Source organism: Quercus lobata, chromosome 4 (genome assembly GCF_001633185.2).
Source record: "Quercus lobata isolate SW786 chromosome 4, ValleyOak3.0 Primary Assembly, whole genome shotgun sequence".
Classification (NCBI taxonomy): Eukaryota; Viridiplantae; Streptophyta; class Magnoliopsida; order Fagales; family Fagaceae; genus Quercus; species Quercus lobata.
This window is the reverse complement of record NC_044907.1, coordinates 24,116,722-24,133,340: the sequence shown is the minus strand read 5'-3', so window position 1 is coordinate 24,133,340 and position 16,619 is coordinate 24,116,722. Positions and strand designations below refer to the sequence as shown.

The 16,619-nt window shown below is 40.4% G+C and overlaps 1 protein-coding gene across 1 annotated transcript; it reads left to right on the top strand.

Annotated features, from left to right (window-relative positions):
- Window positions 1-5,152: 5,152 nt before the first annotated feature.
- LOC115984881 (uncharacterized mitochondrial protein AtMg00810-like) lies at window positions 5,153-5,627 on the top strand. The gene is made up of 2 exons (XM_031107874.1): window positions 5,153-5,164; window positions 5,283-5,627. Exons 1-2 carry the CDS (start codon window positions 5,153-5,155, stop codon window positions 5,625-5,627), a joined length of 357 nt encoding a protein of 118 aa, XP_030963734.1.
- Window positions 5,628-16,619: the final 10,992 nt, after the last annotated feature.

The window sequence follows — 16,619 nt, the reverse complement described above, 5'->3', positions numbered from 1 at the left end:
ATTATGCTTTTTAAATTTTAAGCAAAGAGAGAGAATTCTCACATTCATTTATGGGAAATGCTAACAAATGCTCTTAGGGCATTAGTTAATAATCAATTTAAAGAAAGTTTTTATGTGAAAAGAAAAAATAAAGTAATTATTATTTTGACAGTTTTTTTGATTTCTCATAAAGTAGTGTCAAAACTTTCTTAAAATGGATTGTTAACTAATGTCCTAAGGGCACTTGTTAGCATAACACTTCATTTATTAGATATGAAAATATTTGAATCAGTTATTATTTGCTTTGATGTCATATTCACGTTTTATGCTCCAACTTAAGGGGGAAGTGTTGAGAATGCAATCCTACAAGCCTACAAGTCGTTTCCTCCTTGCTGATCCTATTATGTAATTTTCAAAACCTTTAGGGGTCTTTGCATAGTTTTGGAAAGTTAGAGGTTAACCTTTAGGGGTTGGCTTTAAGGCTTGGGCCAAACATTGGTTTAAATTAGTGGGCTTCTAACTTAAACATTGATAGGCTTTGTTTTTTTGATAGGGATGGGCTTTTGTTTAGGTGTTTGTGGCAAATGGGTTTAGTTCAAAGTTTTGTTTTGTTTTAACATGTACATGGGCTAGGTAGGAATTTTAAAACTGAAATGGTTTTGGGCAACAAACTAGACCAGTCATGGCTTTATGGACCAGTTATGGTGGTGGGTGGTCTTATATATGAGTGGTTTTAGTGTTCATAAAATGGAGGTTTTCTGTGTATGAGTTTGTTTGGTCTTTTATTTATTTATTTATTTTTTCCTTTAAAATGAAGTAAATACTTTTTAGTTATTACCTCAAACCTGGTTTCTTAATTTTATTGTACAACTAATTTGACAAAGACTGCGAGGTCAATATCTAATATCTTATATATCTACATGGGTTTTAGTTAACTCAATGGATAAAGTCTCTGTTAGTTAAATAAGAGATCTAGGGTTCAATCTCCACTTACACCAAAAACTAATTGGTGTCTTAGTTTGATAATAAAGAGTTATATCTACAAGTCAAAACAAATATGCCACTAGAGCTACTCTATTCCTTGAGACCGAAAATGATATGAGCATCCTCTTCTAGTCTTCTTTTCATTGATGTTAGTGTATAGCTTAGACTAGTTTAGCCCATTGGGCTTAGCCCAGTATACTGTACTTGTAGTTTACTCCTTTTACTTGTACTGCACACATATCTAGCCTATATAAGGCTCTCTATTGTACATTATTATATACACATCAATATACAAACTATTCAGTCTTTCTCACACTATATATTCTTAACATGGTATCAGAGCCAATCCTCTGACTTTCTGGTTCTTGTGGACATCTCCGGCGTTCTTCCGCTGCCCTTGCCTTCATCCAGTAGCTACTGTCAGAAGCGAGTCACCGACGTCACGCCCACAGTCCCAACAACTCTCGGATCTCATTGTTCTACTCGTCCAACTGTCAAAGAAAAGGCATTGAGTGACAAAACAGACAATCCCGAGCAAAACCCAACCCAGAACGCCCAGAAAACACTTCACACACGCCTCCACGCGCCGCCTGATGTTTCTGCCTCACGAGCACGCGCTCCACGCGCTGCCACACGCCGCCACATGCCGTCACTCTCACTCACGCAGCCCACACACTAGACCAGACGTCCTCCACGCGCCACACGCGCTCACACGCGCCCCACGCGCCAGCTTCGTTTCACGAACTGCCACGTCAGCCCTAGTGTGACGTCACCTTGCCACGTCAGCACATGTCATCCGTTAACTAGACCAGACCTGACCGTTGACTTTGACTTGACCATTGACTTTGACTTGACCGTTGACCGTTAACCAAGTCAAAATTTTTCAACAGGACTTGTCTTACTCAGTTTTTCGCGTAGATTCTGATTTTGGGCTTCGTTTCTGCATTTGAGGTATCAAAATCTCACTTTTTGGTCATTTTCTTCATTATGACTCAACAAAGTGAACGAGATATCATACGTCCTATCACCATCATTTTGGATGCTCCTACTAGCTATCATGCATGGTCTCAGAATATGACTATCTTTCTCAAGGGTCGTAAACTGTAGAGATATGTGACTGGTTCAATTCCTAAGCCAGTACCAAACCCTAAGTCCAAAGCCACAGCTGCTGAAGAGTCTTCCAAGACTGCTGTTACAACAGATGATTATGAAGAACGTCTAGAAGAATGGGAGAGTATTCAGAGTAAGATCTTATCTTGGTTTATCAATACCTCTATTCCCTCCATTCATAATCTTCTTCCTCATCTTGAAACTGCTGAGGCTGCTTGGAAATTTTTGGCCGATCGTTATAACTGCACTAATGATTCAAGCTTGGAGTTTCACATTGAATCAAAGCTTTATCAAATGTGCCAAGAGACAGGTCAGTCTATTTCTGATTTTTATTCTCAGAATTCTACTATGTGGGAACAACTCTCTGCTGCAGATCCTCCACTGGTGTGTTCTAAGGACATTGAGCTCTTTGTCAAATATCGGGATCGCCGTAGATTTATGCACTTCATGATGGGTTTACGTGAGGATTTTGAGCCTACTAGGGCTTCTCTACTTAGCCAGTCTCCTACTCCTTCTCTTGATGCTACAGTAAAGGAGCTCATTTCTGAGGAGAATCGCCGGCCTACTTATCACATGACATCATCTGATCATGTCTTGGCTACACCCTCACCACAGATTCCCATTGTTGCATTCACTGCCCCTCCGTGAATAAACTCCGGGCGTCCCACCTCTCAGTCTTCCAAAGGTGCTCACTACAAGTTTTGCCGTGCCAAAGGCCATGACATCTCTGTTTGTCGTAAGCTACAGAAATTTGTGCAAAAGCAAAATAAAGCTTCTCTTCCTCAGGCAGCTGCTGTATGTCCTTTAGATCCATCGGTTCCTACAGGTCCATCTTTGGCTTCCTCACTTACTACGGCTAATATTGAGGCAGTTGTTCAACAAGTTTTATCCCGCACTTCCACTGCCCTTTCTGTCACCTCAGGTAAACAACCTTGGTTTTTTGATACTGCATGTTGTAACCATATGACTCCTGATGAATCCCAATTTTCTGATAAGACACCCTTAGAACATCCAATCACCATTTACACTGCTGATGGAACTCCTATGCCTGTTAGTCATAAAAGAACAATCTCTTCTCCTTGTTTATCCCTTAGTAACACTTTTCATATTCCAAAGTTATCCCTCAATTTGCTTTCTGTTGGTCAACTTTGCGAATTAGGCGTAGATCTTCTATTTACTAATCATGGTGTGAATATGCAGGATCCCCGGACGGGTCAAGTGCTTGGGACAGGCCGTAAGGTTGGTCGCATGTTTGAGGTTCATGACTTGAAGATTCCTTCACAAGTTGTTTCTGCAGCTGCTACCACTGCCACCTCCTCACCTGATCTATGGCATGCTTATCTTGGTCATCCATCCTTATCTCGTCTTCAATTGTTAGCTTCTCAAGGTCATTTAGGTTCAATTCAGTTTCAAAAATTTGATTGTACTTCTTGTCATTTTGGCAAACAAACAAAATTGCCATTTAATAAAAGTGACTCCTTTTCTTCTGCCCCTTTTGATCTTATACATTCTGATATTTGGGGTCCTGCACCTATTCCCACTGAGGGGAGATCTAAATATTTTGTCATATTTTTGGATGATTTTTCTCGGTATACTTGGATTTATCTGCTTCACCATAGGTCTGAACTTGTGTCTATTTACCAAACATTTCATAAAATGATTGAAACACAGTTCAATCGCACTGTTAAAGTCTTTCGATCAGATAATGCTCAAGAATATAATGATAAATCTTTCCTATCCTTTTTAGACAGACATGGTACTCTTCTTCAGCGGTCTTGTCCTTACACCTCTCAACAAAATGGTCGTGCAGAACGAAAACATCGTCACATTCTTAATGTTGTCCACACCCTTCTCATTTCTGCCTCTCTTCCTGAGCGATTTTGGGGTGAGACCGCACTCACTGCTGTGCACACTATTAATCGTATTCCTTCACCAACTACACACAACAAATCACCATTTGAGCTTCTCTATGGTCAAACTCCTGACTACTCCTCTCTTCGGGTTTTTGGTTGTGCTTACTTTGTCTCTCTTTCTCCTCATGAACGAACAAAGCTCCAACCTCGTACTCATCTCTGTTGTTTCCTTGGTTATGGTGTGTCTCGAAAAGGGTTTCGCTGCTATGATCCCATTTCTCATCGCCTTCGTGTCTCCCGTCATGTTGAGTTTTGGGAACATCGTCCTTTCACGAGTCTTCAGCAGTTTCCTACATCTTCTTCCTTAGAGTCTCCCATTTTTACTGATCTTTTCCTCCCTCTCTATCCTAAACTTGTGGAGGATTTTTTAGCATCGACTGCCTCTCCAGACGACTCATCTCCGGTTCTGTCTCCGGCATATGACCTGCCTATCTTGGATCCTGTGGCACCACCCTCTCCTGAGTCTCCTATTGGTCCTGAACTTCGACGTTCCACTCGGGTAAGCATTCCTCCCCCTTATCTCACTGATTATCATTGCTCTTTTACTCTTGCCACTCTCTATGAACCTTACACCTATCGTGAGGCTCATACTGACCCTCTTTGGCAACAAGCTATGAATGAAGAACTAGATGCCCTTCATAAGAATCACACTTGGGATATGGTTGATTTGCCTCCTGGTCAGTCTGTAGTAGGTTGTAGGTGGGTTTACAAGAACAAGACCAAGGCTGATGGATCTTTTGAACGATACAAGGCTCACCTAGTTGCCAAGGGCTTTACTTAGGAGTATGGTATTGACTATGAGGAAACATTTGCTCCTGTTGCTCGTCTTACATCTGTTAGATGTCTTATTGCTGCGGCTGCTGTTCGTCGTTGGCCTCTTTATCAAATGGATGTGAAGAATGCTTTCCTCAATGAAGACCTCCATGAAGAAGTGTACATGCAACCACCCCTTGGCTATCCACACTCAGGCAATCAAGTTTGCCGCCTTCGCCATGCTCTTTATGGCCTCAAGCAGGCTCCTCGAGCTTGGTTTGAAAAGTTTAGCTCAGTTGTTGCTCAGCAGGGTTTCACTTCGAGTCCTCATGACACTGCTCTCTTTGTTCGAAGATCCTCTGCTGGTATCACTCTTATTCTCCTTTATGTTGGTGATATGATTATTACTGGAGATGATTCTGCAGGTATCCGCTCTCTTCAGACTTCCTTAGTCAGCATTTTGAGATGAAAGATCTGGGCACTCTCAGCTATTTTCTTGGGCTTGAGGTTACCTCATCCTCTGATGGATACTATCTTTAACAGGCTAAATATGCTTCTGATCTTCTTTCCAAAGCCGGTGTCACTGATAACAAGACTGTTTCCACTCCTTTGGAATACAATGCAAAGCTCATACCCTTGGACGGTGAACCTATATCCGATGCTACTCGCTATCGTCAGTTGGTTGGCAGTTTGATCTATCTCACTATTACTTGTTCGGATATTTCACATGCCGTGGGTATGGTTTGTAAGTTCATGGATGCACCTCGTTCTGTCCACTATGCTGCTGTTCTTCGGATTCTCCGATATGTCAAAGGCACACTTTATCATGGTCTGCATTACTCCTCTCGATCTTCTCTCAAGCTTCATGCTTATTCAGATGCTGACTAGGCAGGTGATCCGACTGATCGATGCTCTATCACAGGTTTATGTTTCCTGTTAGGTACTTCTCTAGTCTCGTGGCGCAGCAAGAAGCAGGATGTGGTTTCCCATTCTAGTACTGAGGCTGAGTATCGTGCCCTTACCGACACCACTTGTGAGCTTGTTTGGCTTCGCTGGCTCTTGGCTGACATGGATGCTCCACAGCCCACTGCCACTCCTCTTTATTGTGACAATCGTAGTGCTATCTACATTGCTCATAATGATGTCTTCCATGAACGCACTAAGCATATTGAGATCGACTGCCACATCACTCGCCAGCATCTTAAGAAAGGAAATCTCAAGTTATTCTCCATCTCCTCTGCTGACCAGCTTGCTGATATCTTTACCAAGACTCACCCACCTGGTCGTCTTCGAGATCTTATATCCAAACTCCAGTTGGCTTCCTCCTTGCCACCTCGAGTTTGAGGGGGGATGTTAGTGTATAGCTTAGACTAGTTTAGCCCATTGGGCTTAGCCCAGTATACTGTACTTGTAGTTTACTCCTTTTACTTGTACTGCACACATATCTAGCCTATATAAGGCTCTCTATTATACATTATTATATACACATCAATATACAGACTATTCAGTCTTTCTCACACTTTATATTCTTAACAGTTGAAATAGGGAATGCCGATTTCACTGTCAAGAGTTCATTTTTGGAATATAACTAGTAGTCACTGATCCATTCAATTCACAGAAAAGTTGATAAAAGAAAAATTATATGTGATATATACTTAATAAGTATTGATAAATAGTTTCTCAAAATAAATATACCAGTACCTTAAAACAATGGTATGGATCTTATGGTTGAGGTCAGATAAATCAAGATCGTAAGAACGCACTGCCGCATTACCTTCATTCACTGCCCAAGTCTTGGCCATTTTCAACTAGGGGAATGGATGTGAGTCATGTGTCTGAGTGGATTGTTACAGAAATTTCAAATAAATAATGAGTCTTAACTATTAAAAAGGTTTTATTTATTTAGGCGAAAAACACATTTTGGTCCCTACATTTTCAGTCGATTCCCGTTTTAGTCCCTAAGTTTTTTTTTTACCGCTTTTAGTCCCTCTCCTGAAAAACGGTTCCATTTTAGTCCCTACCGTTACATCATAAACGGATATTGCTGATGTGGCAAACGGCATGCACTGTTGGCCTGACGTGGTCATTAAAATAATAATAAAAAATGCCACGTCAGCATTTAAATTAAAAAAATTAATTTATTAATTTTAACTAAATAAAAAAAAATTAAAAACAGAATTGAAAACTAAAAATCATATGAACTAAGATCTAAGTGTGTCTTGAACAAGAACACCAAGAACACAAACTCAAATTCAAGAACACAAACCCAGAAATTAAAAAAAAAAAAAAAAAAAAACCATCAAAGCATGATAATGTGATCTGTGCTAAAAGAACAAACATAGCCTTGAATTTCCTCACAAATTAAGTTCTGTACATTTAAGTAGAATTAAAAGCATCTGATCTGAAATGTCAGAAAACTGTTGTCCCTTTCTTCCTCTTCGTTCTCTCATCTCTGAAACAGAGCAAGCAAGACCCAAACCCAGAACAATTCATTTCTCCATCTCTGATACACTAGCACTAAACTAAGAAAAACACAGCAAACCCAGACCCAAACCCAAAAAACACAGCAACTCAGACCCAGAAAACACAACCAAAACCCACTAACACCGGCAACCCAAACCCACGAATCAAGCACCTATACCGCCACAACCAATACCCACAATCGAGCACCTTACAAATCAAAAATTCAGCAACCCAAAAGACAAAAATAGAAACCAAATAGAAACCCACAGCAACCCATGACAAAAATAGAAACCCAGCACCACGGCAAAACAAGCACCACAACCACGACCCACGGCCAGACCGACGACGACACCCATGATCCCACGAATCGAAGCACAGATCGGAGCACAATCGCACGAATCGAAGCACAACTAGAGTACAGATCTCCATGCTAATGACCCACGCCGATCTCCACATTGATATCACCTCAACTCTAATGCCCAAGCTGATGCCCTCGCTAGTCAAAAAGTTTCAAGGTTGGGTTCGGTCTCAGGCATGGGAGAAAGGAAGGGATGGGGCTGAGTGAGCTGAGAGTTTTTTCCGTTGTTGTGTCCTATTGAGGGCTTTTTTTTTTTTAATAACAAACCCAGAGCTGCGTTTTATAAAACGCATAAAACATCAAAGCATGATAATTTTTTTTTTTTTTTAATTTCTGGGTTTGTGTTCTTGGATTTGAGTTTGTGTTCTTGGTGTTCTTGTTCAAGACACACTTAGATATTAGTTCATATGATTTTTAGTTTTTAATTCTGTTTTTAATTTTTTTTATTTAGTTAAAATTAATAAATTAATTTTTTTAATTTAAATGCTGACATGGCATTTTTTATTATTATTTTAATGACCACGTCAGGCCAACAGTGCATGCCGTTTGCCACATCAGCAATATCCGTTTATGATGTAACGGTAGGGACTAAAATGGAACCGTTTTTCAGGAGAGGGACTAAAAGCGGTAAAAAAAAAAAACTTAGGGACTAAAACGGGAATCGACTGAAAATGTAGGGACCAAAATGTGTTTTTCGCCATTTATTTATTTATTTTTTATAAAAAGAACGGAAGAAAGAGGAAGATAATGTTTGTGATCCTCGACCAACATTGTTTGTCTTTGTTAGTCTAAGCATAAAATGAAAGGGTTTCAAGACTTACTTTTTATTTTATTTTATTTATTTTTTAACAAACAATCACACACACAAGAAAAAGAAAAAGAAAAAAGGTTCCAACTCAAAAGGCACATCACAAACTCCACTTAAAAGCCATGATGAATTTAAAGACTTGAATGATCGAAATAGAAGAATCATTTTAATTCAATATTGATTAATAAGATCTTTCTTCTTTGAACATCAAAACATCTTGAGAAAAAAAAAGTTGATGTGAAAAGGCAAAATTGGTTCCTTTTCTCCTTTCCAATCCTAGTCACTCCCCTCACATTGCCGATGGCTGGATTGGCATGCTTTGAATAGGCTCCCTATTGAGTATTTGGTGTTTCTCATCACAGCAAACGTTAAGTACTATGAGTAGCTGAGAACCCCAGCTGAGAGAAGCGGGCTTGAAAATGGCTTCAATTTCTTTTTCCAAAAACATTTTTTTTATTATTAGTTTTCTTGATTTATTCAATTTTAAAATTTTATAAATTACAAAACAATGTAGTATTAAGTGCACTTAAAGGCAACTCACTTAACAAAGGGGCGGAAGAATTGAATTGAATAAAGTAAAATGTATGAAGACAAAATTGTAGTTATATGGATAAATTAAATTTTGGATAAAGTTAAAGACAACAATTCTTAATTAAGTCTTATTATTATGTTAATATCTATTTATTGTTCGCTCATTGGAATGAGTAAATCACGTAACACTTTAGAGCTTTTTTGTGGATGAAACTAGGAAGATGGCAAAAAGAAAAGGGCAAAAATTCTATAGTTTTATTGAGATTTCCTTTCTTGAGATGCTGGCGAGTGATGTGGCAGTCGATCTCAATATGCTTGGTGCGTTCGTGGAAGACATCATTATGAGCAATGTAGATAGCACTACGATTGTCACAATAAAGAGGAGTGGCAGTAGGCTGTAGAGCATCCATGTCAGCCAAGAGCCAGCGAAGCCAAACAAGCTCACAAGTGGTGTCGGCAAGGGCACGATACTCAGCCTCAGTACTGGAACGGGAAACCACATCCTGCTTCTTGCTGCGCCACGAGACAAGAGAAGTACCTAACAGGAAACAGAAACCTGTGATAGAACATCGATCAGTCGGATCACCTGCCCAGTCAGCATCTGAATAAGCATGAAGCTCGAGAGAAGATCGAGAAGAGTAATGCAGACCATGATAAAGTGTGCCTTTGACATATCGGAGAATCCGAAGAACAGCAGCATAGTGGACAGAACGAGGTGCATCCATGAACTTACTAACCATACCCACAGCATGTGAAATATCCGGACGAGTAACAGTGAGATAAATCAAACTGCCAACCAACTGACGATAGCGAGTAGCATCGGATATAGGTTCACCATCCAAAGGTGTGAGCTTCGCATTGTATTCCAAAGGAGTGGAAACAGTCTTGTTGTCAGTGATACCGGCTTTAGAGAGAAGATCAGAAGCGTATTTAGTCTGGGAAAGATAGTATCCATCAGAGGATGAGGTAACCTCGAGCCCAAGAAAATAGCTGAGAGTGCCCAGATCTTTCATCTCAAAATGCTGACTAAGAAAGTGCTGAAGAGAGCGGATACCTGCAGAATCATCTCCAGTAATAATCATATCATCAACATAAAGAAGAATGAGAGTGATACCAGCAGAGGATCTTCGGACAAACAAAGCAGTGTCATGAGGACTCGAAGTGAAACCCTGCTGAGCAACAACTGAGCTAAACTTTTCAAACCAAGCTCGAGGAGCCTGCTTGAGGCCATAAAGAGCACGGCGAAGGCGGCAAACTTGACTGCCTGAGTGTGGATAGCCAGGGGGTGGTTGCATGTACACTTCTTCATGGAGGTCTCCATTGAGGAAAGCATTCTTCACATCCATTTGATAAAGAGGCCAACGGCGAACAGCAGCCACAGCAATGAGACATCTGACAGATGTAAGGCGAGCAACAGGAGCAAATGTTTCCTCATAGTCAATACCATACTCCTGAGTAAAGCCCTTAGCAACTAGGCGAGCCTTGTATCGTTCAACAGATCCATCAGCCTTGGTCTTGATCTTGTAAACCCACCTACAACCTACTACAGACTGACCAGGAGGCAAATCAACCATATCCCAAGTGTGATTCTTATGAAGGGCATCTAGTTCTTCGTTCATAGCTTGCTGCCAAAGAGGGTCAGTATGGGCCTCACGATAGGTGTGAGGTTCATAGAGGGTGGCAAGAGCAAAAGAGCAGTGATAATCAGTGAGATAAGAGGGAGGAATGCTTACCTGAGTGGAACGACGAAGTTCAGGACTAACAGGAGACTCAGGAGAGGGTGGTGCCACAGGATCCAAGACAGGCGGGTCATATGCCGGAGACAGAACCGGAGATGAGTCGTCTGGAGAGGCAGCCGATGTTGAAGAATCCTCCACAAGTTCAGGATAGAGAGGAAGGAAAAGATCAGTAAAAATAGGAGATTCTGAGGAAGAAGATGCAGGAAACTGCTGAAGACTCGTGAAAGGACGATGTTCCCAAAACTCAACATGACGGGAGACACGAAGGCGACGAGAAATGGGATCATAGCAGCGAAACCCCTTTTGAGACACACCATAACCAAGGAAACAACAGAGACGAGTACGAGGTTGGAGCTTTGTTCGTTCATGAGGAGGAAGAGAGACAAAACAAGCACAACCAAAAACCCGAAGAGAGGAGTAGTCAGGAATTTGACCATAAAGAAGCTCAAACGGTGATTTGTTGTGTGTAGTTGGTGAAGGAATACGATTAATGGTGTACACAGCAGTGAGTGCAGCCTCACCCCAAAAGCGCTCAGGAAGAGAGGCAGAAATGAGAAGGGTGCGGACAACATCAAGGATGTGACGATGTTTTCGTTCTGCACGACCATTTTGTTGAGAGGTGTAGGGACAAGACCGCTGAGGAAGAGTACCATGACTGTCTAAAAAGGATAAGAAAGATTTATCATTATATTCTTGGGCATTATCTGATCGAAAGACTTTGACAGTGCGATTGAACTGTGTTTCAATCATTTTATGAAATGTTTGATAAATAGACACAAGTTCAGACCTATGGTGAAGCAGATAAATCCAAGTATATCGAGAAAAATCATCCACAAATATGACAAAATATTTAGATCCCCCCTCAGTGGGAACAGGTGCAGGGCCCCAAATATCAGAATGTACAAGATCAAAAGGGGCAGAAGAAAAGGAGTCACTTTTATTAAAGGGCAATTTTGTTTGTTTGCCAAAATGACAGGAAGTACAATCAAATTTTTGAAACTGAACAGAACCTAAATGACCTTGAGAAGCTAACAACTGAAGACGAGATAAGGATGGATGACCAAGACGAGCATGCCATAGATCAGGGGAGGAGATGGCAGTGGTTGCAGCTGCAGAAACGACTTGTGAAGGAATCTTCAAGTCATGAACCTCAAACATGCGACCAACTTTAAGGCCTGTCCCAAGCACTTGACCCGTCCGGGGATCCTGCACATCCACACCATGATTAGTAAACAGAAGATCTAATCCTAATTCACAAAGTTGACCAACAGAAAGCAAATTGAGGGATAACTTTGGAATATGAAAGGTGTCACTAAGGGATAAATTAGGAGAAGATATTGTTCCTTTATGACTAACAGACATAGGAGTTCCATCAGCAGTGTAAATGTTGATTGGATGTTCTAAGGGTGTCTTATCAGAAAATTGGGATTCATCAGGAGTCATATGGTTACAACATGCAGTATCAAAAAACCAAGGTTGTTTACCTGAGGTGACAGAAAGGGCAGTGGAAGTACGGGATAAAACCTGTTGAACAACTGCCTCAATATCAACCGTAGTAAGTGAGGAAGTCAAAGATGGACCTGTAGGAACCGATGGATCTGAAGGACATACAGCAGCTGCCCGAGGAAGAGAAGCTTTATTATGCTCTTGCACAAATTTCTGCAGCTTGTGACAAACAGAGATGTCATGGCCTTTGGCACGGCAAAACTTGCAGCGAGTGCCTTTGGAAGACTGAGAATTGGGATGCCCAGAGTTTATTCGTGGAGGAGCAGTGAATGCAGCAATGGGAGGCTGAGGAGAGGGTGTAGCCAATACATGATCAGATGATGACATGTGATAAGTAGGTTGACGGTTCTCCTTAGAAATGAGCTCCTTGACTGCAGCATCAAGAGAAGGAGTAGGAGACCGGCTAAGCAGAGAAGCCCTAGTAGGCTCAAAATCCTCACGTAAACCCATCATGAAGTGCATAAATCTACGACGATCCCGATATTTGACAAACAGCTCAATGTCCTTAGAGCACACCAGTGGAGGATCTGCAGCAGAGAGTTGTTCCCACATAGTAGAAGTCTGAGAATAAAAATCAGAAATGGACTGACCTGTCTCTTGGCGCATTTGATAGAGTTTTGATTCAATGTGGAACTCCAAGCTTGAATCATTAGTGCAATTATAGCGATCCGCCAAAAATTTCCAAGCAGCCTCAGCAGTTTCAAGACGAGGAAGAAGATTATGAATGGAGGGAACAGAGGTATTGATAAACCAAGACAAGATCTTACTCTGAATACTCTCCCATTCCTCTAGACGTTCCTCATAATCATCTGTTGGAACAGCAGTCTTGGAAGACTCTTCAGCAGCTGTGGCTTTGGACTTAGGGTTTGGTACTGGCTTAGGAATTGAACTAGTCACATACCTCCACAGTTTACGACCCTTGAGAAAGATAGTCATATTCTGAGCCCACGCATGATAACTAGCAGGACCATCCAACATAACAGTGATAGGACGTATGATATCTCGATCATTTTGTTGAGCCATAATGAAGAAAATGACCAAAAAATAGGATTTAGAGACCTCAAATGCAGAAACGGAGCTCAAAATCGGAATCTACGCGAAAAACTGAGCAAGACAGGTGCTGTCGAAAAATTTTGACTTCGGTCAACGGTCAACGGTCAAAGTCAACGGTCAACGGTCAAAGTCAACGGCTGACGTGTGCTGACGTGGCAGTGTGACGTCACTCTAGGGCTGACGTGGTAGCACGTGAAGCGGATCAGGCGCGTGTGGCGCGTGAGAAGCGCGTGAGGCGCGTGGAACTGGCGCGTGTGGCGCGTGAGAATCACTGACGGCGCGTGGAGGCGCGTGGAGCGCGTGCTCGTGAGGCCGAAAACTTCTGACGGCGCGTGGGGGCGCGTGTGATGTAGTTTCTGACCTTTCTTTGTTGGGTTTTGCTCGGAATTGGCTGTTCTGTCACTTTATGCCTTTGCTTTGGCAGTTGGATGAGCAGAACGATGATATCCGAGAGTTGCAGGTACTGTGGGCGTGACGGCGGTGACTCGCTTCTGCAGTGACCACTGGACGAAGACGAGGGCAGCGGAAAAACGCCGGAGATGTCCACAGGAACCAGAAAATCAGAGGAATGGCTCTGATACCATGTTAACAATGTAAAGTGAGAGAGAAAGACTGAATAGTCTGTATATTTGATATGTAAAATAATGTACAATAGAGAGCCTTTATATAGGCTAGGTATGTGTGTAGTACAAGTAAAATAAGTAAATTACAAGTACAGTATATTGGGCTAAGCCCAATGGACTAAACTAGACTAAGCTATACACTAACAAAAAAAGGAAATAAAATTTTAAAATTTTTTTAAAAAAATTGTAGAATATTCACTCACTTACCCGACACGGCGACACACAAAAATATATTATTAGAAAAGTGTAGTATTCAGTATTTAATATATCCAATTACTTAATTGTTTTTAAAAGACCGTTGCGACTGTCTTATGGAAAAGAATTGTCAACACTTATTTTTAAAGTTACCTTCTTAAATAAATTTCAGAAGAAACTCTTTGTTTGTTTGGCCCAAAATCTTCCATTTGAATTTTAAATTATAAAAAAATACAAAACATCACTTAATGACATCATATATATTTTTACCTCAAAGAAAATTTATTTTTTAAAATTAATATATGGAGTCATATAGTATTTAACCTTTCAAATAATATATTCCACTTCCAAAGTTTGTCAACAAATTAATTTACAAGTCAGACTCCAACTTATATTCATAAGTCATTCAAGGTATTATCTCTAATATCAAAACCTTAACACTTACAAGGTTTATATAATATTATCAAGAGACTCATGACACCAAAATCATAATATTCTCCAAGACAAACGATTTGAATTTTTAACTAGCTCAAAGTAATCAACAAAAATTATATTCACCATCTATTTCACATTAAAAAGCCAAAACCCTCAAATCTTCACCACTTAGACAGCCACCATTGTAAAAATTATAAACTCACTCATCAAATAAATTCACCAAGACAAAACCCATACATATAAACACATGAATATCACTTCCAGAACTCATAAATCACATGGGTATCATTATCAAAGCTAGATAAAGAAAGCCTCTAGCAAAAGCATATAAACCCACCAAAAAGATTAGAAATTTTTACTTCAAATAAAAGAGATGAGTGAACCTTAGTTTTTTCCTATGGAGTTTTCTAGTAAACCTTGCTGGAAAAATGGTGGAGATGGTGGTAGAGTGGGCAATGGTGAGAGCGTGGAGAGAAGTGTGAAGAGTGTGTGTGTTTGTGTTTGTGTGAAATGAAAAGAAATGAGAGCAAAGTAAGGAGACATGACCGGCCAAAGAGGGAGAGAGTGAGATATTTGTGAAATGAGTGGTGGGGAACAAGTTGGGTAGGTGGGGCATGTGTGAGCCATAAAAGAAAGTCTGACTTTTTTTTTTTTTTTTTTTTTTTTTTTTTTTTTTTTTTTTTTTTTTTTTTTTTAAGCCTGGTGCATTACAGTTCTCCTATGGCTCAATCCACAAGTTTATTTATGTTTGAAGGGGATCCTCTTGAAGACCGGGTGATGCATATACTAAATTGAGACTTGATAGAGCTGTGGCAACAAATGGGTGGATTGAAAAATTTCAAGTCAGCAATGTAGTGCACATTCTTCCTTATGCTTCGGACCATCTTCATATTGCTATCCAGGTTCAAAAATTCAGACAGAAACATCGTAAAGCTGATTGGGGTTTTAAGTTTGAAGAGAGTTGGTTGTTATGGGATGAATGTGAGGCTTGGGTTCAACAGGCATGAAGTTTGGCAGGAAGTGGGGATTCAGGTTTGGCAGATGTGCATGCAAAAATAAGGGCTTGTGGTGATGATTTAAAGATGTGGGGAGACACAAGGACTAGACCTGAGGAGGAAGAGATTAAATCCCTCCAGAACTGGCTTGATAGAACTAATAGAGCTAACACTACTGATGAGAGTAAGGTGGAGTATTTGGCGATCAGTAAACAGTTGGATGATCTCTTGTTGAAATCAAGGAAGTCAATACCGTACTGGAGGCTGTACCGGTTTGGCCAGCGATACGATATATTTCGGGTACCGGTCAATACCGGTGTACCGTTTCAGGTTTACCACTATACATATAAAATCCTATATATATATATTTATATATATTTTTGCTGAATTTAAATCCTATGTCTTTAATAAGTATATTTAGGTCCAATTCATCATTATCTTTATCCTTCTACAATGGCCTAATCCATCACATATAAATCTAAATTATTTAATCATTATATCAAAAAAAAAAAAAAAAAACTTGGAACAATTGTAAAAGGTTCAAACCGTCAAAGACCCCACTAAATTCACGTGAATTCTAATAGAATTCAATGCCTTACAGCCTTAGTTTAACTTTAACCACAGCCACACGTTATTTTCAAAAAGAATAAACACAGCCACATGTTTTGAAAATGCATTGAGAAGCCAAATGCTCAGGGATGAGAAGGCTGGTGTTAAGTGAAATGCGTAGGGACGAGAAGGTTTGTGTTAAGCGAAGAAGAGGAGAAGATAGAAAAAAAGGTAAGAATGAGAGATGCAAATTAACAAAATGAGGCCATGATGTAGCAGTAGTCTCTGCCGGAACTTCGTCATTGTCTCAGTGTCACGGATCTACTAGTTTTTGCAGCGGTAGGTTCTGCCGGAACTTTCAGCCTAGTATCCATTTACCAGTCGAAACAGCCAGATTTCATCGGTACAGCCGGTACACGACCGTTACGGCTGGTATTTTTTATGGTACAAAACAAAGGAGGTATTTGTACCGGTTTACTGGCCGGTACGATATATTCCGGCGATATTGACCGGTACGGTACGTAATTGACTTCCTTGGTTGAAATAGGAGATTTATTAGGCACAACGATCTAGGGTTGCATGGTTGAAACATGGGGATAGAAATACTATGTTTTTCCATTCAAAA